At 39.7% G+C, this 27821-nt stretch overlaps 2 protein-coding genes across 2 annotated transcripts; one reads left to right on the top strand and one right to left on the bottom strand.

Annotated features, from left to right (window-relative positions):
• SYCP3 (synaptonemal complex protein 3) lies at positions 1-7650 on the top strand. The gene is made up of 8 exons (XM_066319932.1): positions 1-680; positions 1211-1283; positions 2252-2286; positions 3975-4092; positions 5029-5128; positions 5886-5984; positions 7163-7267; positions 7403-7650. Exons 1-8 carry the CDS (start codon positions 464-466, stop codon positions 7454-7456), a joined length of 801 nt encoding a protein of 266 aa, XP_066176029.1. The 5' UTR covers positions 1-463; the 3' UTR covers positions 7457-7650.
• CHPT1 (choline phosphotransferase 1) lies at positions 7318-27573 on the bottom strand. Its single transcript, XM_066319933.1, has 9 exons — positions 27282-27573; positions 18764-18911; positions 17767-17908; positions 14358-14442; positions 12619-12750; positions 12082-12240; positions 11023-11148; positions 10466-10576; positions 7318-7482 (listed from the first exon to the last, which is right to left on the bottom strand). Exons 1-9 carry the CDS (start codon positions 27522-27524, stop codon positions 7438-7440), a joined length of 1191 nt encoding a protein of 396 aa, XP_066176030.1. The 5' UTR covers positions 27525-27573; the 3' UTR covers positions 7318-7437.
• Between the last annotated feature and the right edge of the window lie 248 nt (positions 27574-27821).

Genomic DNA, 27821 nt, shown 5'->3' with positions numbered 1-27821 from the left:
ATGGCATTACTTACATGCAGAGGTGTAATAGCAATAAAGAAGGATAAATCAGAACCTGGAAGTTGCCCAGGACTTTAAAAAATGCCATAAGCTTATGTATATTTGTCTTTACAGTGTGGGATGGCTTGTAGAATCACATCGTTCTCTATGGTTTATCATTTCTCTGTTTTGGACAGTAGAATACTGGTATAGCTTTTGGGGAATGCAGTACTGGATATGACAAAATATGTAATAAACCTTATGGAAGCTAAGCTGGTAGATGTCTTAAATTATCCATTTTCTTATATTTTTTTTTTCAGCAGAATCAAGAATGTTCCTAATAGCCCCAGCATTTTGTTATCATGTTCTTAAAAGCATCACTGATGGGTAATGCTGTCAAATACCTCAAAATTAAACCAGTTTGACTGCTTGTGTATCTTTACAGGTGCAAAGTGTTGAAGGCCCATAATAGGTCCATGTAAGCATGAAAACATACTTAAGTTTTAAATTTATTGTGGGGGAAGTTATGTCACAGATCCAATATACTGTTTCAGCAGGAAAAGACCTCACCATGGCACCATCAGGAAGAAAGCATGGAGGAAAGGCTGGTAAACCAGCACAGGAAGATCAGACCATACCAGCTTATGACTTTGAGGAGGAAAGAAAAGAACTGAGTGGATCAGAGGAAGATATAAGGGAAGGTGCTTATTTGACTTTTTTAGCACATTTGTAAAATGTGAATTTTTATCATGTTTGTGATGATGAATAGAAGGGAAGAACTTCTGAGTCAACCAGGGCTTGAGCCAAGCATGGTTCATAATCCCTGAGACCACCCCAGGCTCCTACTGTGTAATTTTGATTGGCATTTTCCAAAATAATCTAAATATCTATTTGTAGTTTTGCTTTTTAAAGGTCCAGAATTACAGTACCTATTTTACAGTGAAATTTAGATTGGACTTTATAGTTTTTATGTTATTTTTAGCTTTCTGATGGTTAGTATATTGTGAGGTGGAAGCAATGGACAGTTGGTAGTGGACAGAAAGTAAAACTGTTTGGCACCAGGGCAGAGAACTCAAAGCAGTGCCAGCCCCAGTCTGGCCTTGCAGAATAATTCACCACCATCTGTCAACTCCAGACTCAAAGGACATGGCCAGGGAAATGACATTACAGAAAAGTAATTACACTTTTTAAATGTACTTTTGTAAATATTTCTAAAAACCCTCTTATTAAGGTGACACACCAGTAATGGACAAGCATGGAAAGAAACGACCTCTGGTGACTACTCATGTTGCAGATGATGTTGGGTAAGGCTACATGCTTGGGGGCTTTTTCCAAAATAAGCAGGTCTTAAATAGGTACCAACTTCAGTTATTCACTATGTTTATTTTTGCTTTGTTTGGGTAATAGATAATATAGTAGTTGTAGGTAAAACAAAGAAAAATGTAGCATTTTAAAATACTGCAATTTTTATACTACAATTCTTCAGCTTCTCTATAGATACTTTTTTAGCATGCAGAAAAATTGGGTAAATTTGTGTGTTCTTACAAATTTTTGTTTCTTTTAAAAGATTTTTGTTTTTTCTAGATTGTTGATAGTTTCATTAAACTCCATTTTTTTTCTCATTTTAGTTGCTTGAAGATATGACTAATACTATAAATGATCCTAAAACTGCATGAAAAATAAATTCTTTTTACAGATAAATCTTAAAAAAAATAATATTCATGGGCAGAGTAAATGTAATTAAAAAGCACAAGCTGAAATAGTTTTCAAGCAGATTACATCTGTTAAGTTGAAAATACTGGTTTTACTGTGTTGTAACACTGCCTTACACGCTGGTGTCATCATCTTAAAGATGCTGTAAGAACAACCCTGATATTATTTGCCTTGGATATTTTTACTGTGCCAGTCATGCTGATGGGCTTGTTTTCATTTGGTATTCCAAATACCCTTTTTGTTTTCTTTGTTATAGGGAGTGATTAATTTCATTTATTCACTGCCCTCACTCAACACCCTTTAAATGCCTAATAGTGCCTCTGTATTGGGGAGTAAGCTAATACATTCTAGCTTTTTTTTTTTAAAGAACAAATTAGTCTGAAAAAAAAACCCTTTCACAGAAGGAGAAAAGGAATATAATTATCTTATGGCAGTGGCAGTTCTGTCACTGCTTAAAAGTAATAGGCAAGTGCATAAAATTAAATTTTAAGTATATTCAACAGGTCTTACTCTAAAGTCAGAAAATGGGCAAATAAAAATTTGAAACACTCTTTTGTAGGGGTGAAGTACAGAATATGTTGGAAAGATTTGGAGGTAAGATTTTATTATATTTTAATAAAAAAAAAGTTGCGGAGTTGAAAGTAGTTACTTACCATAAAATAACTTTCAAGACCTACATAAAATGACCAGTTTTTGTAAGATTTTTCAGCATTTCTGTATAAAGCCAGTTTTCAGGGAAAAAAAAAAGAAGTTACGGCTAAGGAGAGCAAAGGGAAAGAAGAGGAAGGAATAACTGCATATTAATGAGTCACAGCTTGTAAGTGTAGATAATTAGGAAGGAAAAGGGAAGGAGTGCTTTGTATAATCAATTCTAATTTTAAGAAGAAATTTAAGATGTAGTAAATGTATTGTAGAGAAGAGGGACAACAGCTGTTTGCTTTTGGTCTCATTTAACTTTTTGTTACACTGACAAAGGATACTGGAGATGGCAGGACTTAAATGAGAAATAAGGGGAATGTAAATGTTAATATAAACAGCAAAGGGGAATAAATAGTTCTAATTCTAGAGAAGCTATTTTGGAAGTAGAGTTTAGTTGTGATATAGAATGAGAGAGCAGTGTGTACTTAGCACTTCCAGAAATCTGGAGAACAGTGAACCAGCAGGTAAGAGCATTTCAGCATCAGAAGGAATGTGAGTTTCTAGAACAGCCAGGTTACAAGAGTGAGTAATGCCAGTCATCCAGTGAAGAGAGATTTGTGTGTGTCACTTAGGATTTAGTGTAGTCATAACCAGATCCTCAAGTGGCTTTACCTAGTTAAATTACCAGCTGAATTATAGATAGTGACTGATGAGAGAAAAAAGACTTTTAACTTGTAAAGAATGTACCTTCACAGAGTAAGCAAACATCAAAAAGCCATGGAAGGAAGGGAAACCATCTTAATGTCAGCATTACACACTCAATAGCTGAGTAATACTTTCATTGTATATAATAACAGAGTAAGTAATGACTGTACAGAATCATTACTTGCCTGTCAAATTTAAGGTGAAAGAGGAGCATAAGTAACTCCTTAATCCACATATTAGGCCTTCTGGCTGTCACAAAATCACACATTTTGTATTACATATTAGAGTGCTATTAGAGATCTGGCAGCTCAGATAAGAGGAGGATTTCAATGCTAAAAAGTTATGATTGGTAATTTAAGACTCAAAAAAGGGAAGGAAGGATGGAAGGAGGGAAAATGAATGGAATAGAGAGAGGATGCTGTCTGCACAAAAAAAATGGGTTTGGCATCAGCAGAGGCAGATGCCTCAGCAAATTAGAGAGGTTTGACTCTGAAATCTGCAGCAAGAAGGAAAAGAAATTACTGTATTAATCTTAAGCTGTGACTTAATAAATCTCCAAGTGTAAATTGAAGTGAAACAAACACAGTAACTTCTTTTAATACTCAAAAAGTACTGTCTCTCTGAAGTGTAAAAATAGTTACTCATTTATTCAGTATGTTCACGGGGATAGTAACCACAAACTAACCTTAATTTATTTCTGAAATTGAAGAAATTTGCATATGACTCTGAAAGAGGTGATGGTTAGGGCGTGTGAGGGGCATGTAAGGAAGCAGTGTTCACACCAGTGCCACCTGAGGGACATTCACGTCAGTTCAAATCACTCGAGCTTCTTGTCGCTAGAACACACCTCATTTGCTTCTCCAAAGTGTAACTGCCTTTCTAATACGTGGCACAATGTACCCAGTATGCCTAATTTCTAAATATTCTTTGACTTTCAGCTGACATTAACAAGGCTCTCTTAGCTAAGAGGAAACGATTAGAAATGTATACAAAAGCCTCACTCAAAACCAGTAACCAGAAGATTGAACAGGTTTGGAAAACGCAGCAGGAGCAAAGGTAACCTTTCCCCTTGGTTTTCAAGCCTGTGGAACTAGGTTCCCTTCTGGGTCACAGGATGGATAGTTGGTCTGTCACCTTGCAATAGCAAGTACTGTATCTAATGTTAAATATCTGCTCAGGGCCTCTGCTGCCTCCTGTTGTGTCCACTTAGTTGATCTGACAGTATTGGGTTTGTACATTCTTTTTTGAACAGACAAATGTAAGATTTGGAACTCTGAGGGCAAGGTGCATTAAAGGGGGGGGTCTTACCTTTATTTTTGTGGAAAGTGACCTTTGGTGTTATTTATGTATTTTAAAACAATGTGGGGTTTTTTTTCCCCGCTTTGACATTTTCTGTTTTTACTTAAAAAATGTTCAGTAAAACTTTAATTCCATTCTGGTTAAGAAAGTAAATAATTTTCACCTTTCTTAACATTCCTCTCACCTCTTAAGGGATATTTAATTACTACATCTGAGTCCAGAGATAGTTTTTAGCTGTCTCCTTTTTCATTTTGCTTTAAGTCACCAATACTTTTAAGTGTCTTGGTGTTGTTCTACATTTATTTGTATTTGAAACTTGTATGAACAGAATTTTAAGAAATGAGCTTATCAGTTTTGCATTATAAACCCCTTGTGTTAAAGCAAGCATCTGTAATTGGATTAGAACATGGTAAATCTCAGAAAACCTGACACTGGTAGGAAGAAGAGTTGTTTCAATTTCTTTTTAACCAGTATTTTACGGGAGTCCTGTCTTTGTAGATATATTCCACATCCACTCAGAGTGGTGTGTTCAGTTTTTCAAAACATAAAGTATTTAAATGGGGTCCAATGTCAAAATCACCTATTTCTTTATCTATGCCAGCTTTTATTCAATTCCATGTGTATGTTGAACCTTATCTTTCCTTGTAATTCCCTGTAGCATTTGTCATACTTACAGATAGTGTCTATTTATAGGCAGAAGCTCAATCATGAGTTCTCCCAGCAGTTCCTGACTGTGTTTCAGCAATGGGAGGTAGATGTGCAAAAGGCAGAGGAGCAGGAAGAAAAACTAGCAGTGAGTTTCCAGCATGGTGGGACTTGCACTGTATTTTCCACAAGGAGGGAATACTGTTGTTTCAATACTCAAGAAATGTAAAAACACTTTCTGTAGTTTAAACATGTGATTGTTTAAGTTTGGGAAGAGAGATGCATAAAGTTTATAAACTTTATTGCAAGTTTATAAACACTGTTAAGTGATGCCCTCGGCCAGCAAACAGATTGAGAAAAGCATAGACCATTTAAGGAGAAGAAAGATGTGTGCTGTTTCTGTCCATCCATAGTCTTTGGGTTCAGGGAACAAAGGAATAAAGGAAACTAGTTGTCTTTTAGCATATATTGCTTAAAATATGCCTGTATATAATAAATGTTAGAGAATTTGATCACTGAAAGAGGATAGGAGCTGTACAATGGAATGTAATCATGTGTTGTTGCTGTGTTTCTCCTTCCAACACATTTGCAAGTTTTGCTTCTCCCTAGGGAACACATTCCTCTGGGATACCGAAAGAAGTTATGGGGCATAGCAATCCTCATGGGATTTTACAGGGTTAATTCAGGTTGCAAGAGACCTCAGGAAGTGACTTGGGGCTTAATCCAGTCTTCAGTCTTTTGTTAATAAGGGCCGGAGTAACTTCTCCAGGCAGAGGTCCACGTTACAAGGCACAGATTTCCAATGAAGGCAGAATTTCTGAGTCTGAAAAATGGCATTGGTGTGCTGTCCAAGCACTCTGGTTAACAACTGATGCAATTATATTTTTCTTTTGCTTCTGCTTCAGAATATGTTTCGTCAGCAACAAAAAGTTTTTCAACAGGCAAGAATAGTTCAAAGTCAGAGACTGAAAACCATTAAGCAACTCTATGAGCAATTCGTAAAGGTAAATCTTTTTCTTGGAAAGTAAGATCCTTATCACATCACTTAAGAAGGCTGTATTTATTCACTGTTTTAAGTTATTTGGTATTACTTTAACAGAGTAACTAACATACTAGACAGCAAGCAAAAAAAACCTATTTTGAGTACAACCACACAAAAATTTTACTTTTTTAGTTAAAGGCTTTCCTCACAAGGGAAAATCTTCTGTGCCTAAATCATCTTCATGACCCTTTGCTGGGCTCTATCCTGTATGTCCATGTCTCCCTTGTACTCAGGAGTCTGAACTGGACCTGGCACTCCAGGCGTGGCTTCACCAGCTGCATGGCCCCCAGTACATGGGGCAGATTCAAGTCTGTCAGCTTCTGACAAACCTTAATTTCAGTTCAAGTCATCTCCTAGCTGGTTTTGAAATTTCAGTTATGATAAGCTTGGTGTTTGGTTTGGGTTTTTTCAAGAGTGGTAGTGGATAAAAATAATCTGAAATGGAGCAACTCTTAGTTTAAAATAGTCAGAATTTACTGAGTATATTACAGAAGCATTAATAAATAATAGCCATTCCAAAATGTCAAAAATGTTTTCATCAAAGAGAAAAACTGAACAAAAGGTCAAGGATTATTTTGATTTTTGTCCTCAAAAAAGATCAAAAGGTAAAAGTCAAGCCTCAAATAAGCTTAAATAAATACAAATTAATGAAAATGCAACTAGACACATACACAGAGTTAAGGTGTAATTGTATGTAAAAAAAGGAAGACAACCAGGGAGTTTTATTTGGCTTATTTGGGGAGAAGTGTGCAAAGAAACATAGTGGGGTTTATACTTCCACTTCAAGTCCCACAAGGCTGTCATAATGTTGAACCCCTAGAATTCCTGACAGATGTCTCTTCCATCTCCTCTTGTAGAGCTTTTATCTTAATTGATATGCAGAATTAAGTAGCTGAGACCTCACAGAGGCCAACTGGAGGATTCTATTTTCCTCTCAGGACACGTATTGTTTAATAGGAATGTAGACTGGAGAATGAAGTACTGTATGATTCCTCTACCACGTTTGTGACAAACTCATCAATTATCTGTGATCACTGTAAAAATTAAACTGTAGTATGAATAATGATTGGTTTGTTTGGTTGTTTTAAATGAACACCTTGACATTGAGGAGTTCAGAATTAACGTTATCCTTAACTTCAGAGCATGGAAGAGCTGGAGAAGAGCAATGAAAATCTTCTGGCTGGTGCCCAAAATGAACTTCGCAAGGAAATGGCGATGTTGCAGAAGAAGATTATGATGGACACTGTAAGTATCAGACCTATGAAGTTAGTTAAATGCAAAAATAGAACATCCAATTAAAAGTCATTTGACATTCATTTAATTCAAAGGAACCATATTGATACAGCATTTGTTCAGTATTTTCTCCTTTTCTTGTGACAGCAACAGCAGGAGATGGCAACTGTTCGCAAGTCTCTTCAGTCCATGTTATTCTGATGGCTCAGTGGAGGAGCAACTCGTACCTAAGTAGCATGATACAAGTACAGACATTAGAAGGATGTTGAGATTTAAATCTTTCAAGGTTCCTATTAAACTCTTGCCTGGATTGTTCTAGTCTTGCCTGTTAATGTTGTAAGAACGTATCTTAGTAAACTTTTATTACTGGGGGGAAGTATGGACCCCAAACCATTCACTGTCTGTTCAGCTGATTTTTAAAAATTTCATATCCACTCCCAATAGCATTGGACTGTTTAAATTGTTTCACTTTTTCTTATACAAAACTGTAACAAGGGGAAGAATGAATAAAACATGCATTACCCAGATTTTACCTAACTTGAGGCCTTTAGGTACGTTGTGCAAATAGAAGCATTTCTAATAAGCTGCAGATTTTCAGTTTCCACATTCAGTCTGCTGCTATATTAGCTGTTATAAAAATTCACAGGTATGACATAGCTCAGATAGAATTGTTTAATGATGTGTATTATGGTAAATTAAAGTACATTTCGTTAAGTTTTTTGTTAATCTAGACATTGTATTATCTTTGTATTAGTAAGAGATTTATAAACTGCTATGATTTGTCCAGAAAATGTTTTTTTTTTTTTTTTTTTAGTTAAATGATGAGCTTAATGTATCAGCCCAAGTAACGATAATTAAACATTATGTATTTGGGGATCTACTTTTTGTAGAACCGCTGCTAGAAGAAATCATACCTGATTGATTTAGTGCAGGCTGTTACAAGCCTTTGAGATGGAGTATTACTTTTTGCAATTCCAAATGACTAGCAATTTAGGGAGGCCTGAGTTTTAAGGGTAAAGCACTTATCTTTCATCTATCTTGTTACAGTAAATAAGTATAAACAAAAGTGGCTTAGTGTGCATGCAGTTTGTTTTTATAGAAAACCATTACACCTGAATATCTACTTTTAAAAACTAGGTAGTTGCCAACATATTTAATGCTTTAATACAACAGCAGATAAAACAAAAACTATTCACACACACAAAATGTGATGTTTTCACAACGATGTATTTCAAAACCATATTTTTCTGCTTAGCCTACTAGCATTTTTTAGGTCAGAGTCAAGTCATTTGATGATGCTTCTACAGGTCTGGAAGCCAGCTTAGTAATGGCTAACTTGCAGTAACTTCAGCTACTTGGTTGTAATGAGTATGGAACTCCTTGATCTGCCTCTGCTAGGATTCAGGACAGGAGCAAACATGAAGTCACACTGATGCATGAGGCAATATGGGCCTCTCCTGGGTAACTAGTAACTATGTTGGTTTGTAATTACTGAGTCTTGGCGCTCTGAGGACATTTGCAGGAGGCTGTGAAATAGGTGACAGGTTCTGGTTCAGATCTTCAATAGGTTCTTTGTTAGCATTATCTCCTGGCTCTGGTTTTATTTGTTAGTATTGAGTCATGGTTCTGGTTTTCTGAGTGATTTCTGCATTAGTTTCCTGTTATCCACATACTTAAATCATATCCTCAAAACTACTTATACCTACTATGCCAGGACACAATTTTGACCACTGTAGAGAACTCAGTCATTTCACTCTAAAGATGTTGCCTGTGTCTTTTCATCAGGAGGTTAATTTGCTTACAGTATTGAGCCAAAGTAAAATGGTTCAGGCTAAATTCATGTGCAGATGCTGTGTCATTTCCAGCCTCAAACAGGAGTAGTAAGATTCATTCTGAATTGATATTAATCACTTTGGCAGTAACTGTTAGAGTTATCTCTTAAAAGGATCATTATATTCTTATGAAGGAAGGTGGTTAATGGTATTTTAGTCCCTCCAGACCAACTGACAATACACCATCTTGAAAGTTCCTTGAGTGCCTCAGGAAGTATTTTTGAATTAATAAGCAGGTAGGAAGCTGCAGTGATAGTATTTTTAAAATAAACCATGGCATTCATTGTTTTAACAGTCCTCTTGGACATATTATGGTGCCCAGTTCATAAAGGAAGAGTAAGGCTGATACTGGGCCTGAGTTCCTGTTTTGGAGAGTTTTACATTATGGTTCAGTTTTGCGCTCTTGTTTGGATAAAGTACAATGGTAGCTATGAGATAATAGGATCAATTGTAAGGTAAATGAACACAGTGATAGCAAAACCACAGAGGAAACTGCAGGTGGGCTGCAGTAATGGAGCCACAGGCATTGAAGTTTATCAATGAACTTTGTCCTTCACTTGCATAGGCTTACAGATACAAGTTAGGGTGCCTTAAAGTTAAGAGTCCTGTCCTTAGACAGGACCCGTAGTCTAGACAAGGATGAAGTGCAACGAGACTAACCTGACTATGACCACAAAGCCAGAAACTGGCCTTGAAAGAAAGTACAAGCTAAAGTTTTATGTGGTACGAGTAGGTTATGGACATAGATACTAGAGAATGCATGAATTCTAAAGGCACTCATAATGGTACTTTGAAGTAGAAGAAAAATTTTCTGAGCTATACCTCCTTTATCAGCTGATCTAACAGCTTATTCCTTAGAAGTACCAGAAGAGAGACTGAGTGATTTTTACCTCATGGCTGCCTCATTTTACCTGTCTTAGTAATGCAGAATTGAAATCATTGGTATATCTGACAACCACTTCGGAGCAGTTCCAACAAAACTTTGAAAACTAATGCAACAAGATTAGACAATTGGGTTAGGGAAACATGAAATTCCTCTTCAAATTCTGGTTGGTAGCACCTTGGTTTGCATCTACATTCACCAGAAGAGAAGTACAGAATTAAAGCTACCCAACAGGAAATAGCAACATTTTAAAGTCTAGTATTTGTGGTCTGAAACACACGGAAATACGTACTAGTTCAAAAGTACAATAGCATCTGCACAATATTGTATCTACTAATTCTAACATCTGGTAATGTCTGAAACATAGTGAACTTGCTCATGAAACTGTTTCTTCTAAAGCTTAATCTGTCTTCCCAAAAACCAGGCTGCTTTGTTCTTTGTTCCCCTAACTGCTTCTTCTCTTGACCTATTTAATCAGTCATTATGGTTTTGAACCTGCTCAGGAGCTTGATGAGATGAAATTCTGAAGACATGTATATGAAGATGAGCAGCAATCTGAAGGCACACACCACTGGCATATCTCAGCATATCAAACAAGGATATGAACTTCAAAAAAACAGAACAGAACAGGTTAAAAATACATATTTTTAATTGTCCCTACTATAAATATGCTATACTTTAATCAGAATTTATGCAAGTGACAAATGTAGCATACAGCTGCAGAGTGGTCTAGTTTAGAATTAAAAAGAAAACCATCACAAAACCCCAACAGCACTAAACACAAGATCTGATAAATAAAAGCTCAGCTGCAGTTCAGAAGGACTTTAAGAAAACCCACATAATTTCAGGAGAGATTTATAAATTTATTTTCACATCTCTGATCCAAGGAAAGCAAGCCAGTCAGCTCCCAAAAATATATTTACATGGCACTACCTCTGCAGTGACAGCAGACATCTATCTGAGCAAGTCAGAACTGGCAGAGCAGAATGACAAGGACAATTCTCTATCCATTCCTTAAAGCAGAGTCCAAACAAAAAGTATAAAACACTTACCAGTGCTATCCACAGAACAATATATTCATCAATGAAACTGTTGAAGTACTGGTCCAAAAACAGAAGTCCGGGCCCAATAAATGCAGAGTCCTGAAGACAAATTTCACTTTTTGTCATGTGAGCCACCTATGTTTAAAAAAAAATAAATTTAAAAGTGCATCCGAGCAAGATTGGTGTAGCTATCAGCAAAGAGGCATCACATCCTTGCCCAGCACTGTCCTCTTGCAAGTTCCATCTCTACCTGTGCATTTCAGCAATCTGCAGAGGGTCCCACTCTCTGGTCTTCCTGCACTGTGTTCAAACCGCTAAGACTATGCAAGTGTATTACTGAAAACAAACACTAGTCACTTGAAATGTTGTTTTCAAGTATAACTTGAACATTTTGGCTTTCCCTAGCAGAAAGTTAACTAGGAAGCAGACCTTTTCTTAGGTGGCAATACTTGTTCTCACTGTTTAGTAAGAAAATCGGTAGAAAACCTATTTTCTAGTGTGCTCGTGTTTCAGAAACATTTTCTCCATCCTTGGAGGAAAAAAAGGCACCTGGCTGGATTACTGATGTTAGCAAATATGTAGTAAGGCAACTTTTTTTAATCCATTGAGGAGTGTTTTATGTACAAAAAAGGCAAAGGCACAATTAGAGACAGAAAAGTTTCTCTCTTCATTTTAATGATCACGGTAAATTCTTATTTCAGATAATTAAATGAAAAGTCACAACACTGTTAGTAAAGCCAAAGAGACCCCAGTTAGGATGTTAATAACGTTTAACATCCTAATTGGGATGTTAAATGCTTATCATAAATGATTACTAAATGCACTAAGTGCATTTCTAGGAGTAAGTAAAACAAAACTGAAAGTCCTAACCAGTCCATTCAAGAGCAAATACGTGTTTGTATCAATGTCACATATAATCTCTCTGTGGAACCCTGAGTCTAGTTCACTGTTTTAATCACAATGAATCTGGTAATACAGTAGCAAAGCAAAATAGAAAAACTGTCCCCCAATCCAGTAAGTGTAAAGCCAAGAACCAGTTCAGTTTTAAGAGGTTTAGGACTGACTTACCACCAACTTCTGTGAGATTTTTGCATTCACAAGCCCAAATGTCAAGACATACAGGCAAGAATGTTTTTCAAACAGCTGAGTTGTAGACTTTTTATAAATTGTAATGGCCAGCGTGATAAGCAGTCCAATGTGCAGGCCTGGTGAAAGAACACTTGTTCCCTAGGATATAAAGAGGTGGAAAATTTGTCATAAACTTCAGCCACATGGTTAAGTCCAATTTTTATATATATTGCAAACATTAAACAAAACCAGAGTTGTCAAAACTTGTCAAAATCTACTAGCATTACACCACTGCTCTTAGTACCCTTTGCAGTGACCACTAGTCAATTTTTTAAGAAAATTCACTGCTGCTTCCCATGACAGAAATCCAGTAGCAGGCAGAGAAGGTAAATAATGGACTTTGCTTTAGCCATCTAACACTCACATGCCTGTCTGCTTAAATGCTTAAACAAATAAAACCCTTATGGATCATCTGAAACACAATAAATTATGGGCATAAATGATTCAAACCCCATTTGGATTTTTAGAACAACTTACTGCTATTGTAGATCCATTCTTTCCAACACCTCCACCAAAGATGACACGGAAGTAATTGAAAAAAGAAAGTGCTGTTCCACACAGGATGCCAATAACTGCAAAGAACTTCAGTTCTAAGCCCAACAAAGGGACCTTAGCAGAACACATAAGAAACCAAAACAAAAAAAGAAAAACCACAACGAAAGAAGTGAAAGATAATAAAAGTTAAGCACACAACACCTTTCTAAAGAAGTGATTAAAGCAGCCGCTCTTACCTATTAAAGAAATGTTTTATGTCACTTTTCCTTCAGGACAACAGTGTTTAAAATTTGTTTCCTTACTAAGAAAACAAGTATCTTTTGTAATGCTTAAACTCCACTACTGAGTACTTAAGTTCTGTTCTTGAAATTCAGCTAAATCTTACTCTGCTCCTCCTTAATGCGTTCTTCAAATATTTTCACCAAATAAGCAAAACCATGACAAACTACTGCTATCAATCACCATGATATAGGAACAGGGAGAGGGATAGTTCCTTCTATTCCACTGGATAAAACAACACTGATCCACAGGAAACACAAACACCATCTGCCTGCTGTGTGTTTTGGAATGTTATTTGTATGCTGTATCTTTGCATATTACAAGACTATTGCGAAAATAGTCTCCAGATAAAAATTTTAATTAAACAGTTACCTTTTGGAATCAATTGCAGTTTCAAGGAAACTTCCAAAGGCAGCAGAGGATTAAAAAAGAAGAAGTAATAAATAGAAACAATTTACTACATTTTTTGAATATATAGTTTTTTGAGATACAGCATAACTATATTTTTGAATATATAGTTTTCTGCGGTACAGCATAACTACAAAAGATTCTAATAGTGAGAAAAAAAATCATAATTTAAGTTTAATGCACCTACTTTGTTTTCCAACATAAAACTAAGATTTTTGAAAACAGAAAAAAAAGCTTGGAAAAGGAAAGTTTAATTAAACATTTCTTAATTGCTGAGTAAAGTTTTGAACTAGTTTTCATTTCTTGGTGGCTTATATTTAGGTTAATTTCTAGGGGTTATCAATAGTATGGAAAAAGTAAGTCTCATCTCTTCAAACTACAGCCAATCAGAACTATAAATTTCTGAGTAAAGGCCCTAGAAAGGTTGAAGATCTTTTGATACTGTCCACTAAAGTGCATCATTAAAGATCTGAACAAAAGCCAGAGATATGGAAAAGTTTTGGGACAGAAAGCAATGTTTTAAATATAAATATTTACATTTACAAGGCTGTGACATAATTTTAAAAATCAATACATCTGCATCAACATAAATATGGATGATTTAACCAAAAGCCCCTGGCTTCATCCCATACTTTCATTAGATTGAAGCATTTAATCCTTAAATTTTAAAATGAATTGTTTAACTGAAATGTATGCCTTATAATAAAATACACAAAATATGTAAAACCATAAGAAAAACTATTTGCTAAAGCTTAAGTATGTGTGGAGTACTAGTTCCAGATCAGAAGTTTATATGTGGCAGATGGGGTCTTTTTTCCTCTATGTGGCTATAAATCTGTGCACAGAGAGTCACACCAATAGATCTAAATAAACTATGACATTAAAATAACCTACACTTGCACAATTAGCTAAAACAACATTACACAACTGGTAGGTGTTGATGGAACTTGCACAGAGCAGCTTCAAATACCAGAGGAACTGTGGACCCTTAACAAGCATACCCAACAGGAACTCTGAGCACTTAACACACTCACCTTATAGTCCCATATTGCTGCTCCTCCATAGGCAGATATCAAGAGCAGCATTGTTATGGCGATCTGAACTTCAGTGACATCAATTCTGTGAAGGGCAAGAAAAAGAGATTTAGTTCAAGGACTTCTCTAAGTGTAAAGTGTGTGTGGAGGGAGGGGGGAATAAAACCCCAGTAACTGTAGTTCAAATTATATAAATATATAGAGAATATTACTTACCTTGACTAAGAAACTTTATATGGTGCACACATCTCTGGCTAGGATTTAAAATTAAAGCTATACTCCTTTTCAGAAGCAAACTACATATAATTTTACAAGGGGGACTCTTAAATGAATACATTATTAACTATCTGATAATTCTGTATGAATTTAGACTTGTCAATGTGTAAGTAACAAATAAAGGTTTAAGGTAAGCTCATAGTCAACGCAATCAAACATTTCCATTAAAAGCACAGCATATAAAAGCAGGTACTATAACGAGCAGGCTGGGAAAGAAGGGATTTCTTTAAGCCTCATATCATGAAAACTTGACAGAAATGGCCTGCAAAGCAAGGGAGGACTGAGTCAGTGGATAAAGTAAGCATTTGCTGTATTTCTGAAGACATATAATTGCTATCTTGCTTTCCTCCATTATTTTAGAAAAGGTGGCCTTCTATGCCCTATGAAGTCCAGACTCCATATTTCACCTTCTTTTGTTCTCAGACAAGATAGACAACTCTTTATAGTTGTATTTAATTGATGAAACTTCACATGAAGCTAAGACTCAATAAAAAATAAATCAGCATCTTTTAACCTTTAACATAAATAATTAAAATAATGACCAAGAAAAAGTGCCTGTCAAAGGTACTTTCTATGGTACCAAAAGTTTTGATACAGGTGCCTTATCTTCATACTAAAGTTACCAGCAAACAGTGATAATCAAGGTTTAAGTTTTCTTTTAGCAGTTGGAATAAATGTGCTGTTTTAAGGTAGCATATTGCTACTTACTTACCACATGACCTGTCTGCACAGGAAACAGTGGATTTTTAAAAGGAGATAGCAATCACCTCTTGGGTAATAGAAAAAAAATTATCTGAACTTGATAATCTCAGTTAAAATTCTCTTCTTTCATCAGAAAGATGATGATAAAATACGCTAAATTTCATCCGTTTTGTGATTCTTAGAGGGTCCAGAGTTTAAACTGGTTAGATGATAAGCTGAGGTGTTGATCACCTCTTAAAGCCACGAGAATAGGCCCTCTTCTTCCTAAGGTGTTGTATTCCCTCAGTTTTATTTGCTGTAGTGCTCACTGGACTGTAAGGTGAACCAGTCCAGCTTGCCAGTCCAGTGTAGGTTTTTTTCACTTCTGCCCATGTCATGAAGTGGCTTGAGGTCCAATGACAGAGTGTCATGGAACAGTAGGGTGGGAGTAGGCTCTCCTTCTGTGCCAGGGATGAAGTGTTACATCCACCCAGCCATTGCTGAACTTGCTGGTTACCTTATGCAAAAGCAGCCACGTACAAGTGTTCAGAGGTTGCACTCTGTACTATTAATACCAGGATTTCTAATCTGCGTTGCCTTTGTTGTTGCTGGTGGTGGGAGGAGGCTCAAAGTTGAAGTTGTGCCAAAGTTTAATACTTAATTTTCCAGCAGCTCAAAAGTGTTGTTGGCAACAGAGCTTACTCAGACACTGCACAGTATTCCACAACCTGACAATGTCACATTATTTAGCTCTCTGATCCTTCCTGGCCATCAGCCCTAGCAATCTCTCATCTGTGATTTATTTCTAAAATTGAGTGCTGCTAATTGAAAAATAGCATGAAGTGAAAACTTCCATCCATCTTATTATGTACCATCATATTTGGAGCACTATAGTAATGGCTTCTTCACACATCTATGTTTAAGAGAAACAAAACTGGGAGCCTTGAAAAAAAACTGTGACCTGTGACTGGGCAGAAATAAGTTATCTTGTGGAAAAGTTGTGTCTGTTTAAATAGTATCCATGGAACACCAGACCATCCTGAGTTGTTTCTACTATGCACTATCATTACATTAAAGTAGAAGTCACCAGGTTTTTAGCAAAATCTTTATGTGGTAAAGGAGTCTCAGTGCCTTCTCGAATAAAAGGTACAGGAAAGCAGTCATGTCTGCAAAATGCCAGAGCTCATGGCCTCATCCACCTCCCTTCAGAGCAGCCTACTGTCATGGACAGAAAGTATCCTATTTCAGCCATCGCTGTAAAGCACCTATTTTTGCTTACAGCACAAGATGTCCTTTAAAAGCAATAGGATGTGCAGGCAGGCAGAAGAATTACAGTTTATGTGGTAAAATGCATTACCAGCAAATCAAAAAGAGTTCTTATCAATATCACAGAGACAGCTGCATTTGATGCAGTGTGCAGGGATCACCAGCCTGTGTGTCTGCTAAAGCACTTCTTGCAGGGCAGAGCTAAGTAGGACTATGAACAGGGGATTTAGAAGGTGACTGGGATTAGCAGAAGAGCAGCCTTCATGTATCACTTACTTTCAGTTCTGCTGCCACAGAAGTCTCAGACCTTTTCATCTTTTCAGAAGTAATTATACTAAAGTAAAGCTCGTTGCTTAAAATCAGCAAAAGGCTATGGCCAGGCACTACCACAGCTATAGAAGGATGCAGCAATCCCCACACTGTTAGCAGTTAAACTGAAATTATTGTCTTCTACATGAATGTCATGACTTCTCTTATGCTGCAGTGAAACAGATAAAATTTCTATCAAGTCATGAACAGCATCACAGCAGTCTCTAGAACTGACCTGACATAAAATCTAAAGGACATCAAAGCCAGTATGAGCCAGATTAAAAAAAGGCCCTCACATAAACGTGGGGTAATTCTTCAAGCACTGCCATAGATCTGTGGAACTCCTTGTGGATGCAATGGGTGCAAGAGAGTTCCTTCCAAAGACTGAAGACGTCTATGAAAAGGAAAGCCATTAGCAGGGGAATTTCTCTAAAATGCATGTGGTTTAGAGTCCCCTGAGGCTGAAACTGTTCTGTGGCTGGGAGCTTACAAAGGGATTACCCAGATGCTTGCTCTGTCCCTACTCCTACACAGGGCACTTGTCTGCAATGTAAACAAGACCTCTCCGGCCTGAACCTGCAAGGCCTGAACCTGCACGGTGCTCGAATGGGTTCTGACAACAAATCTGCAGACAAAAGAGCTGATTGCATGCAAACAAAGCATATAGAGCTAAAATCAGCTGCTAAAAGAGCAAGCCCTCGTTATTATGCAGAGTTTCAAATTCTTGTCAGACAAAACACAAGTCTGCTAGATTGGAAGGGAGATGAGAAAGAAGGTGAGAGAAAGAAAGCAGGGATTAAACCAAGAAGAAACTGAAATCAAAGAGGTAGCAGTCTCAGACATTAAGCCACATGTATTTCTAAAGATACCTACTTACTTTCCAAACCTTAGTATGCCTGATACGTATGTCTGCCAGTGAGCAGAATAGAACATGAACAGTCCCACAAAACAACAGAAAAACAACCAGTCAGGATTTGTTCCTAGTCGGATTGCTATGCAGGATCCAAGGACAACAAATACTGAAAAGCAGAAATGAACATGTTAGTCATATACCCTCTTTGCTTGAAGTTAAGAGAAATTAAAAACATAGGGCAATTTGCATCACTCTAATAAAATAATGCGATGACTGTTACTTTACTGAGTAGCTGACCTTCAGGGGCAGTCCTGGCAGGAGAGACCAAAACACAGCACTCCTTTTCTGCCAAGACACTCTAGCCTACAGTGGCTTTCTCCCTCCTCCTGGCCTTGTCATCTTGTGTGTTCCCAATACTGATGACTTCAGCTGAAAGGCCAAGCTCGGGGAGAGTGGCAGCTGCACTCCTCTGGGAAGTGAGACATAAAGAATGTACCAATTCCCAGAGCAACTGTTTCAGCCTTGAGTTTTACAGAGCTACAGGTACTGGCACCAATGCGATTGTTATGGAAAGTAAAACTGAGCTCAGTTATACTCAGCTATGGAAAGTGAAACTGAGCAGGGCTTACTTTCTGAGGACTCACAACTTTTTTTAAAAAACTACTTCTTCTAAGGAATATAAATTACCCTTCTCCTGAATGCCAGGCTGGATACCCTATCACCAAACTGATATTTTGGCGCATTACTCCTGAAGTGGAGTAGATGGACTACTTAAGCAAGTGCAGAATACATCTTGCCCAACATCTGACAAAGGAACTTCTAAAATACCCCCCTGTTACTGGCCAGGGATGCAAAGGTCAGGAGATGGTGAAGTTATCCTAAAAGACCCTGTTTCTAGCAGGGATTTTGACTAAATGATCTCCAGAAGTCCTTTACAGCTTCAACAAATCTATGATTAATCAGCTCCTCTTGGAAACAGGTAACTTATAAACTAGGATGAGCGACAGTGGCTTAAAGCTACCTGTGGAAATAGAGTCGCAACCATGATCAAAGAGTTCTCCGAGAGGAGAACTACTGTTTGTTCTTCTGGCTTGCTTCCCATCAATGGCATCCAGAGACTGGTAGATAAAAAGTCCTAGTGCACCCAGGATGTATGCCCAAAAAGGTGCCTGAAAGAGATTCACATAAAAGATCACCAGGTAGTTCCCAATTTCTTAGGTGGTAATCTGTTTCATTAAAGGTAAAATAATGTTCACCACAAAAGTGTGCTATATTGTGCTATTTGCTACTTAATTAATGGACAAACCAAACACCTTCCACTAATTTCTACACAGATTGTAGTAACTATAATGAACTACTCTAGATACACCAGTGGTCCTTCTACTTATTCAAACAAAAACAAACCCAAAACTTTAGGCCCTCTTCTGCATCAACTGACTTTTTTTTCTACCTTAAACCCACAGTATTTCTGTAATTATTTGCATTCTTTGTGCTGAAAAATGTTATAAAAATAAAAATAATCTTTAAAAAAGTAAGTAGTGGCAAAAGCTTTTGGCAGGTTGTGTGACAGACACTTAGATGATTTGTTCATATTTACAACATATAAATATAAAAACCCACTGAGTTTTTTTATTTAATAAAGACTTCAGCTTTTAGGGAAAGATATTTTTTGCAACACACAAAAATTGACTACCTTGGCACTTTGGACATGGCTCAAAAAAATTAAGTAATTCACTATTCATGAAGGAGAAACCATCTACTTTAAGATACATCATCAGTGTCAAACCAAGCTGTCACATTAACACCACTCTTAGGTTAAAAGGAACTGTTCCGCAGTCATTCCTTTCAAAAGCATTATTTTCATATACAAAGTCAGTCTGGCTTTGACTAGGAATTAGGTTTTGTTTAAATTTATTTAAAATACCTTTGGAACAAAGCATGGGCAACATTTTTGCCTCATGTAGTTTCCAGAGGTACCCTTAGCATTCAGAAAACATGTCCATGTGTTCATGAAAACAAAGTCAGGTAAAAAAGCTGGACATGCAGCTTGCAGGTTAAACAAGCGAACAGCCACAGGCAGTCACATGAATCCATTCCCACTCCCTGCTCAGGGACAGCTGAGGTGCAGCTACACCTCTGCAACTCCTCTCCTGCAGCACAAATTGACTAATATGTGTCCATGCATTTTCTAAGACCAGTAAAGGCTATTAAGAAGATTAGACAACAGATCAGATCTCAGTGTGCTGAGATTTGTGCACACTCAACTAAACCCAGTGTCACTGCTGGGGAAGAAGGGAAAATGACAGCCACCTGTTCAAAGGCAGCAGTAAGAAGGCAGATAAGGTGCAGCTGCTCCTCCAGACATTCTGATGTCTCATCATCATTACACTCATTGTCTTGAGCTAAGAAAAAAGTTATGCCTCCGGTTAGACTGGTCACAAAACACACAAAGCAGCAACATCCTTAAGGGAAGTCCAGTTCTGAATAGCATTTTTGCTGTTATTTAAGAATTCCTTGTGTATTTCAGGCTGGCTGATACACTGTTATCAAAGTCCAATGGTTGGCAGCTTCACCCAGCTTTGCAGGAAAAGACAGTCAAAGAATCAGACACTTGCTTTAGGTGCAAGCTCTGCATTTGTATGCAAATGAAAATCTAGAAAACTTAAAACATTCTTCAAAACTAGCAAGGCTGTCTCCTCCCTTTCCAAGGAAACCAAGAAAAATTGTTACCACAGATCACGTAGGAAGCCTTAAGCAGGTGAAAGAGGATGAGGAGATATTCCAACAGACATTTAATATACTGGTATTTAATAACTCCTGCAAAGATCACGCCACAGAAATCCAGGTCAAGGGATGACAGCAATACATGTCTGATGCTTACTGATGGAATTAGTCAAGTTTCTTAGGTTTCTTCTCCCTTTTAGCCTAGTTACACAAAGGAATCTTGTCTTGGGAGATGGGGTTAAACCAGAGAGGGAATTTTTAGCCACCTTTTGAAAAAGTTTCACTCTTCCAATGAAGGGGAAAGACAGAGCCTGCGGAGACAGGAGCTGCCTGTGGCGACCCCAGGAGTGAGGATCACCAAAAGCCCCAAGGAGGCACACAGAACTCAAGGGTCTCTCATGGTACAAGCTCACTTGGTCTCACGTTGTGCAGGGGGACTGCAGCTACCTCTATTTGCTCTCCACCCTTCATAAACAGAGGGCTGTCAGTCATTGCTCAGGTACTTCAGGACATAAAAGACAATTAGCTGAAGCTGAGAAAATTTTATTTCTAAAGTTAATAACTTTAGAACTAGAATAAAGTTTATAACTAAAGTTACAACAGTATATGCACTGGCATTCAGAACAACTGTTACACGGAGAATAACAGAGAATCTCAAACACTGTAGCTCCAGACCTATCAGTAGAAAGGCCATGAGAAATCAGCAGTTTCCCTGATGACTTTTAAAAGAGTATTAGAAAGACGCTGCCAATTTTATCAGCAATATTTCTGTGAACTTCCACTAAAGTCATCTGCAGTGTTTTGTGAGGTGTCCTTACAGTGACATACTTCTATTAATGATGAAAAGATAGCTTAAGATTTAGCTTCTCACAAAGCAAGTGTAAAATATGCAAAACCAAACAAATACATCAGCTTTAACTCAGACTTCTCCTATTAGGTCTTTCTGACAGAGCAGTAGCTTTATTTCAGTTGCACGTTATGGTACAGGTATGGTCATTCAGGCTGATCCAAGTCTGTTTGCATTAGCACCTACTGGGACAAATCAAAGCAACAGTCCCTCCAGATTCCAGAACTAAAGCACTCTGTCTGCCCCTTGCTGATCTGGACAAAGGGTGAGCATTTCCATCTGCTCCCCAGTAAGGATCATCTGTATCCATTAACACCTGTAGCAGATGTATCAGTATCCTTCACAGTTCAAGAGAAATGAAAAGGATCCTAGTAAGAACAGCGTAGGTCAGAGTGCTTAGGAACATTATATAGAGCATTTCATCCCTAGGCTGCCAGTTCAACTCCAACTCAAAGTGGTAAGAACCAAAACTCACTTGTGATTAACTGTCATTTAGCAGATTAAATGAATGCTCTGTTTTAATCGGTAAAACACAGTTTTCCAAATCACCAAAGGCTCCTAATAACCATGGATTTTCTCTGCTATCCACCCTCCCAATACAGCTCCTGCTGCTGTCTCCTTTGCCTTCTCACATGCCTGGCTGTCCATTCAGGGATGTCCCCTGATGGCTTCCCACACTGGACCCAAGTAGTTTTCAAATTAAGAGAACTGGGAGTATCTGAGAATGTTGGCGGCTGAGCAGAAAGGTCAGGAGGCTCCCAGTAATCATCAGCTTTTCACTGATTAGGTGTTTATTATCTCTGCCCAAAGTTACATCCTGCTCAAGCAAATGAATTATTTGGCCAGACCTAGGTGCTTTCTCATGGAACTAGAAGAAAACAGAAGCCTGAGGGAGAGGAGGCAGGGAGGGAGAGGGGGATGCCTCTCTGCTTCAGTTCAAAGCTGAATTGAAGCAGTTGTATCTGAAGACACTACAACCCCAGAATCCTGTCACACACAGACTCCATACAGTGGAATCGGTCATTTACTGACTAATGTATGTCAAAATAAAGCCATGTACATGCAGTGTTTGACAGGTGTGTGTGACATGCATTTCTTTCAGGAAAAAATGGGGGGTTGAACAGTAAGCATTCTTCTGCTCCTATGATTCCACCCCATAAAACAGTATGGACAGCTGCAAAACACTCCATGTGTCAGGGAAACCTCGGAGAACTTGTTTCAGACACAGCTCTCAAGTCCAGAGAGATCAACAGGCGAAGGTTTTGCAGTATTTAAAGATTCAGTTCCTTAATTACTCATCACGTTTAGCCATAATCTCGCTTCCTCAATCCACACCTAATAGTGTTGCCCTAGTTTATCACTGGATCACATCCAGAATAGAGGACATTTTGACTGGACTTCCCCCTCCTCCACCCCCTAAACATGGATCAGTTCCCATGTTTCTGTTCAGCACAAAGCACTGTTGCAATTGTACTAATAGCAAGATGAGGGAAGGGGCTGTTCAAACCTGAACGACAGCAGGGATGAAAAAAAATAAAAATAAAAATAAAATAATCATACCATAGTCCAAGTGCATTTCATACATATCAAGGACTCTCTGCATTCCTTTAGCATCCTCGTCTCTCCAACAAGCCCTGTCTAAAAGAGCTCCCATCCTTCTGTGTCAGGATTCCAGTACCTTCTTACTTCATGCAAAATAACCTCTTCTCTTCACAACTGACCTGTTCCCCCCCACTTGTGGGTTTTGGCTGAATTTCCCACTCCAAGCTTCCCATTTCTTTTCCAAGTCAGGTAATGCTTTTTCCTTCATGCTCTTCCCCTGCCCTACACATGCCCTGTTCATAGCAGCTGCTCCAGTTCAATTTCTTTTCTACTTCTCTACTCTCTCTCCCACCAAGTTCAGCAGTGCTTCTGCTGTTTACATAATATCATGCCTGTCAATATCTTCCCCTCATTTTGCTCTCTGGCAGGCCTCTTCCATTTTGAAAGTGGTTTGGTTGTTTGTTTGGGTTTGCTCTTGTTAAGTTTTTTTAAAAGAGAGAGGGAAAGGCAGAGACAGCATCTCACCAGTGCTCCTCTCCCTCCAAACAGGTGATAGTAGAGCCAGGTGAAGTCACCTAGACCCTTCCCTGCTTTTTGGTCTTCCTAGATACATGGCTTTCTAAACAGCACATTTCAGCACGGTATGACACCTTTTATAAACTCACTACACCACTTCTTGAACAATCCAACAGAGCTAGTCGCCACAAGCCTCTCCTCCTTCCCTTAGCTCTCTCTCAAGGAGAACCCTTGGGCCCCTTTTCCTATTACTGCCCCAAAATCAAATCATTAATTCATGTTTTTCTCTTTCTGTCTTCCTCTGTTCCCAGTTCTTTGCTTAGATCATGCTGTAAGAGCTCTGAGATTAATTTTCAAATAGTTATAATTCGATACCATGTAATAATTACAGTTTGCGTTCACTTCTGTCTAGAATTCTAGCTTCTCAAACCATTCCACAATTCTATGACTTTAAAAAAGAAGGCAGGTTTAGACTAAACATAAGGAAGATTTTTCTTTATGATGAGTGTCATGAAACACTGGCACAGGTTGCCTAGAGAGGTGATGCATGCCCCATCCCTGGAAACATTCAAGGTCAAACTGGACAGGACTCTGAGCAATCCAGCCTAGCTGAAGATGTCACTGCTGATGGCAGAGAGGCTGGAAGAATGCCCTTTAAAAAAGGTCTCTTCCACCCAGCTATTCTGTGATTTTAGAGAGACCTGTGGCTGATCTTGAAGGATTACCAAAGCTAGACCCCACCATGAGGAACCATGAAAGCAGAAGATCAAAGTTTCCCTCCTCTCTTTAAAAAATACAATTATGTTTAGTCAGTTTTCTTCCTTGGTTTTCCCCAGAAAGGGGAAGGATGTGCAAGATTCCCCTGCAAAGCCTTATGAATTGACTAGCTGCTTCAGAGAAGTCTGCTGACAGTAGAGCAAAACAATTCACTGTCCCATGGTGGGGATAAAACCAAAATCCTCACCTAAAAAGTGCTCCTTTTGCACTCTAATACACCAGATACACACTGTTCTTACTTGATGTCAGGCAAGAGTTTTAATTCCTAAATACTTCCTAATGAGTGTAAAAAAAAAAAAAAGGAAAAAAAGGAAAAAAATAGAAACAGAACCAGACTGCAGTCACAATGAAAACAGTATTTCAGTGCTCCATAGAGCATGAAATGTGCAGGTGGTGTCATCTCCACCACCACACCTGTGTACTGTTTTTATAGATTGCTGTCCTAAATTACAGAGATTAGGAAACTGGACAAACACTCAATAAAAATGCACACGTGAATTATGGTTACAAATTTTTGCCTGAGGGGTGCAATCTGCTAATGGCTTAGCTGTAAATAAGAAAGCTTGTGTCAAAACATGCACTTACAGGAGACAGCGGTACAAACCGTGTTCCTGCTAGGCAAGGAAACACTACTGAAGCAGACAATATTTTATAATTCCAAAACCTACTGGGCTAGTCAGTAACAAACTGGCTTTTAGTGGCTACTGATACTGATGAAGATCAAAAGGATAGTGTATAGCGAAATAATAGCTCCATGTTAGGAGAACAAGAGAGCATTTTACGGTTTGAGACATTAATTGCACTGGGGTTGGGAATAAGCAGTTTGAAGTAGTGGAAATCACTGCAATAGGACAAAATGGAAACTGAAAGTACAATGAGGTTCAAAACAACTAATTCAAAAGCCAAAGTCATGAGGCGGAAAGCGTCTGTGGGGAAACAGATCTGTCAGTTGCTCTTTAGCAAGTAATCCAAACAGAATCCCTTGCAAAGAAACCGCTAAACCACAGTCTTCTGGCAGCTGGAAGACTGGTCTACTGGAGAAAGAGCTCCTTTCTAAGCATTTGTTAGCAGCTGCTCTCCAGGGATTTCAACTACTTGGTTTGGGTGGTTTGTACAAACATCAGGACTTCTGTATTTTCAGTAAAGGCTTAACCAAAATGATCCACTTAAAACTGGTTTGGGAATAAAAAACAACTACAAAAAATGAACTCAAAAAACCCCCCCACAGCAAACCCCAAACCTGCTTGTAATTTTATTCTTCTATTCAGTGCTCCTACCTATGAGACTATAACAAGTTCTTGTTGGTCCATCAGGTGATCAAGACATGTTCATGATGGAAAGAGGTGCTGTTGAAATCCAGTATGGTATTAGCTCAGTCTGCGACTTCAACCATCTTTAACACAACTTTTTTTTTTCAGCTCCACCTAATCCTTCCCAGCCCAAGCGGCCCAGTCAAAACTACAAAGTGGGTATTACAGCAGCGCATGCAGCACCTGTTAGTGTTGCAGCAGTTTTAGCGTCTTCAAAACGCCATCCAGAAATATGACCTCAGCTGAGGCAGAAGACAAGCTGAGTCATTAAACGAGCAGGAGAGAGAATGATGCTTCTAAGTGATGCAGCAAGAGAAAATCAGGGCTATTCTCAAAGAGCAGAGGCAACAAACAAAACGACAGGATAAGGATGGTTCCAACACTGCATATTTATAAACGATATACTGATATCTGAACATGAAAGTATAGTCCAAACTATAGGTTCTTACCAAATCCAGCTTCCAAAATTTTTTTCTTTTTTAAATAAATAAATAAAGGCAGTTCAAACAGAAAAGTTCCTCAAACCCAAACTAAGTTTCCCTGGAAGGAATAATTCCCTGTATGTCTGCAACACAACTTTTTTCTTTTTGTATACAAGAGTCCTCAAGGGAACAATAACTTCAGTAAAATTTACTTTTCCGCTTTTAGTTTCGAATGGCAAAGAGGAAAAGCAACAATGGGCATTCAGACACATAGCTGGCACCGCTGATATCTTCATCACAAAACTAAGCTAACGGTAGCAGTTTACGGGCATTTTAATTCTGAAAGTGTGACTAGAAGACCATCTGTAGCTTCCAACCATTCACTATCGTCTCTGTCTTCCTTTCTACTGCCTGCAACACCTGAGTGCTTCTACCTGGGGAGTTATTAGGGTGAGAGCAAAGCGAAGTTAATTTCAATCTGGATCAGTTTCCTGATATGTCTGCCACAAATACCTCTGCAAACACAAAGCAACTAGACGAAAAGAAATGTTCTTCTGACAAGAACACTCATCAGAGTAAAGCTGTGGTATTAAAAAAGTCCCAACCAACTGCCAGCCTCTGCTGCTAGAATTCCCGCCCATCAGAACACAAGAAAAACAACGGCCACCTTTCAAGGTGTTTGACCCGCACAAAGCAATTGCCCCGTGCCATTTCCTACCCTAACTCCCAGAGAGACTCTGCAATGGGAAACATGCAGCGGGCTGGGACGCTCTGACAGAGCTCCTGAATTGAGAGAGCAATTAAATGTTTCCCACACAAGGAGAGTAAAAATTTGAGCTACTGTCAGCTAACACAGCTGCTGTCCAGCCCGGCCGCAGCTCCGAAGTGGCATCAGCCACGTCTTGTGGCGCAGCCTGCCCTGCTCCTGGCCACCTCCGGCACACTCTATCGCGACCAGCTGCTTTTCCTAGGGCCACGGCCCGTGTGACAGCCACACTCTTGCGGAGGGTGGCATTCCCTTGGCAGCCGGAGGCCCGCACAGGGAATGCGGGACGGGCTGAGGGCTGAGGGCGGCGGGTGTGGCACGCCGCAGGTGAGCCCGGCCGTGCCCTCCACACCACGGCCCCGGGGCCCGCTGCCCCTCGCCCTGTGAGGGCGTGATCCCTACAGCATTTTGGCATTCCAGCCTTAGCACCCGTCTCCAGCTTGACCCCTGCTGCCTCAGAGGGTGAGCCGCGCGTCACCACTCCCCCATCGCTCAGGACGAGCCCGCAGCGCTGCCTCAGCGCTCCTGCCAAGGGACGGGCCACGCCTGCGGCTGCGGCGGAGCCCCAAGGGCCAGGGCACGGCCCCGGGCACCGTCAGCGGGCAGCGGCGGGGCCGGGCCGTGTCGGGCGGTACCTGCTCGGTGGCGCTGGGGCAGCAGGCGATGAGCGGCAGCACCGTCAGGCAGTTCAGCAGGAGGCCGCCCATGGTGATGGCGTTGGGCGCCAGCCCCCGCGGGACCTGCTCCACCAGCCAGCCCCAGTAGGGCTGCAGCCACGGCTCCAGCAGCGAGCGCCCGGCCGCGCTGTAGCGGTGCTGCTCCAGGCGCTTCAGCTGCGCCGGGCTGAGGGGCGCGGGCAGCGCCCAGAACACGGCCATGCCCTCGCCGCCGGCACGGACCGCGCCGCGCTCAAGGAGCCGCCGCCGCCGCTCGGGGCGGGGCCGAGCCCAGCCGGGGGCAGCGGCGGAAGAGGCCGACGCCCAACAGCGGCTCTGCCGCCGGGGAACGGCCGCCCCGTCCTCGGCCGACGCGCGGAGATCGCCCTCGGCCCCGGCGCGGCTGCGGCTCCTTCGCCCCGAAGGCGCGGCTCCCTCGGGGCCCCGCCTCGCCGTGCGGGGCTGGGGATGCCCGGGCGGCGGGGAAGCCTCGGCCGTGGCGGGGGGCGCCCGTCCCGC

Source organism: Sylvia atricapilla, chromosome 5 (genome assembly GCF_009819655.1).
Source record: "Sylvia atricapilla isolate bSylAtr1 chromosome 5, bSylAtr1.pri, whole genome shotgun sequence".
In the NCBI taxonomy this organism is placed as follows: Eukaryota; Metazoa; Chordata; class Aves; order Passeriformes; family Sylviidae; genus Sylvia; species Sylvia atricapilla.
The sequence above is the reverse complement of the archived record's forward strand: the minus strand, read 5'-3'. Positions and strand labels throughout refer to the sequence as shown.

Bases quoted from the DNA above. Each gene is read 5' to 3' on its own strand.
- SYCP3 (XM_066319932.1), top strand. From the start codon at position 464: ATGAAAACATACTTAAGTTTTAAATTTATTGTGGGGGAAGTTATGTCA. The intron at 2,287-3,974 runs GTAAGATTTTAT...TTTGACTTTCAG, and splicing joins TATGTTGGAAAGATTTGGAG to CTGACATTAACAAGGCTCTC. The intron at 7,268-7,402 runs GTAAGTATCAGA...TTCTTGTGACAG, and splicing joins AGAAGATTATGATGGACACT to CAACAGCAGGAGATGGCAAC.
- CHPT1 (XM_066319933.1), bottom strand. From the start codon at position 27,524: ATGGCCGTGTTCTGGGCGCTGCCCGCGCCCCTCAGCCCGGCGCAGCTG. The intron at 17,909-18,763 runs GTAGCTTTAAGC...TCTGCTTTTCAG, and splicing joins TTGCGACTCTATTTCCACAG to TATTTGTTGTCCTTGGATCC. The intron at 14,443-17,766 runs GTAAGTAGGTAT...TGCCCTTCACAG, and splicing joins GGCATACTAAGGTTTGGAAA to AATTGATGTCACTGAAGTTC.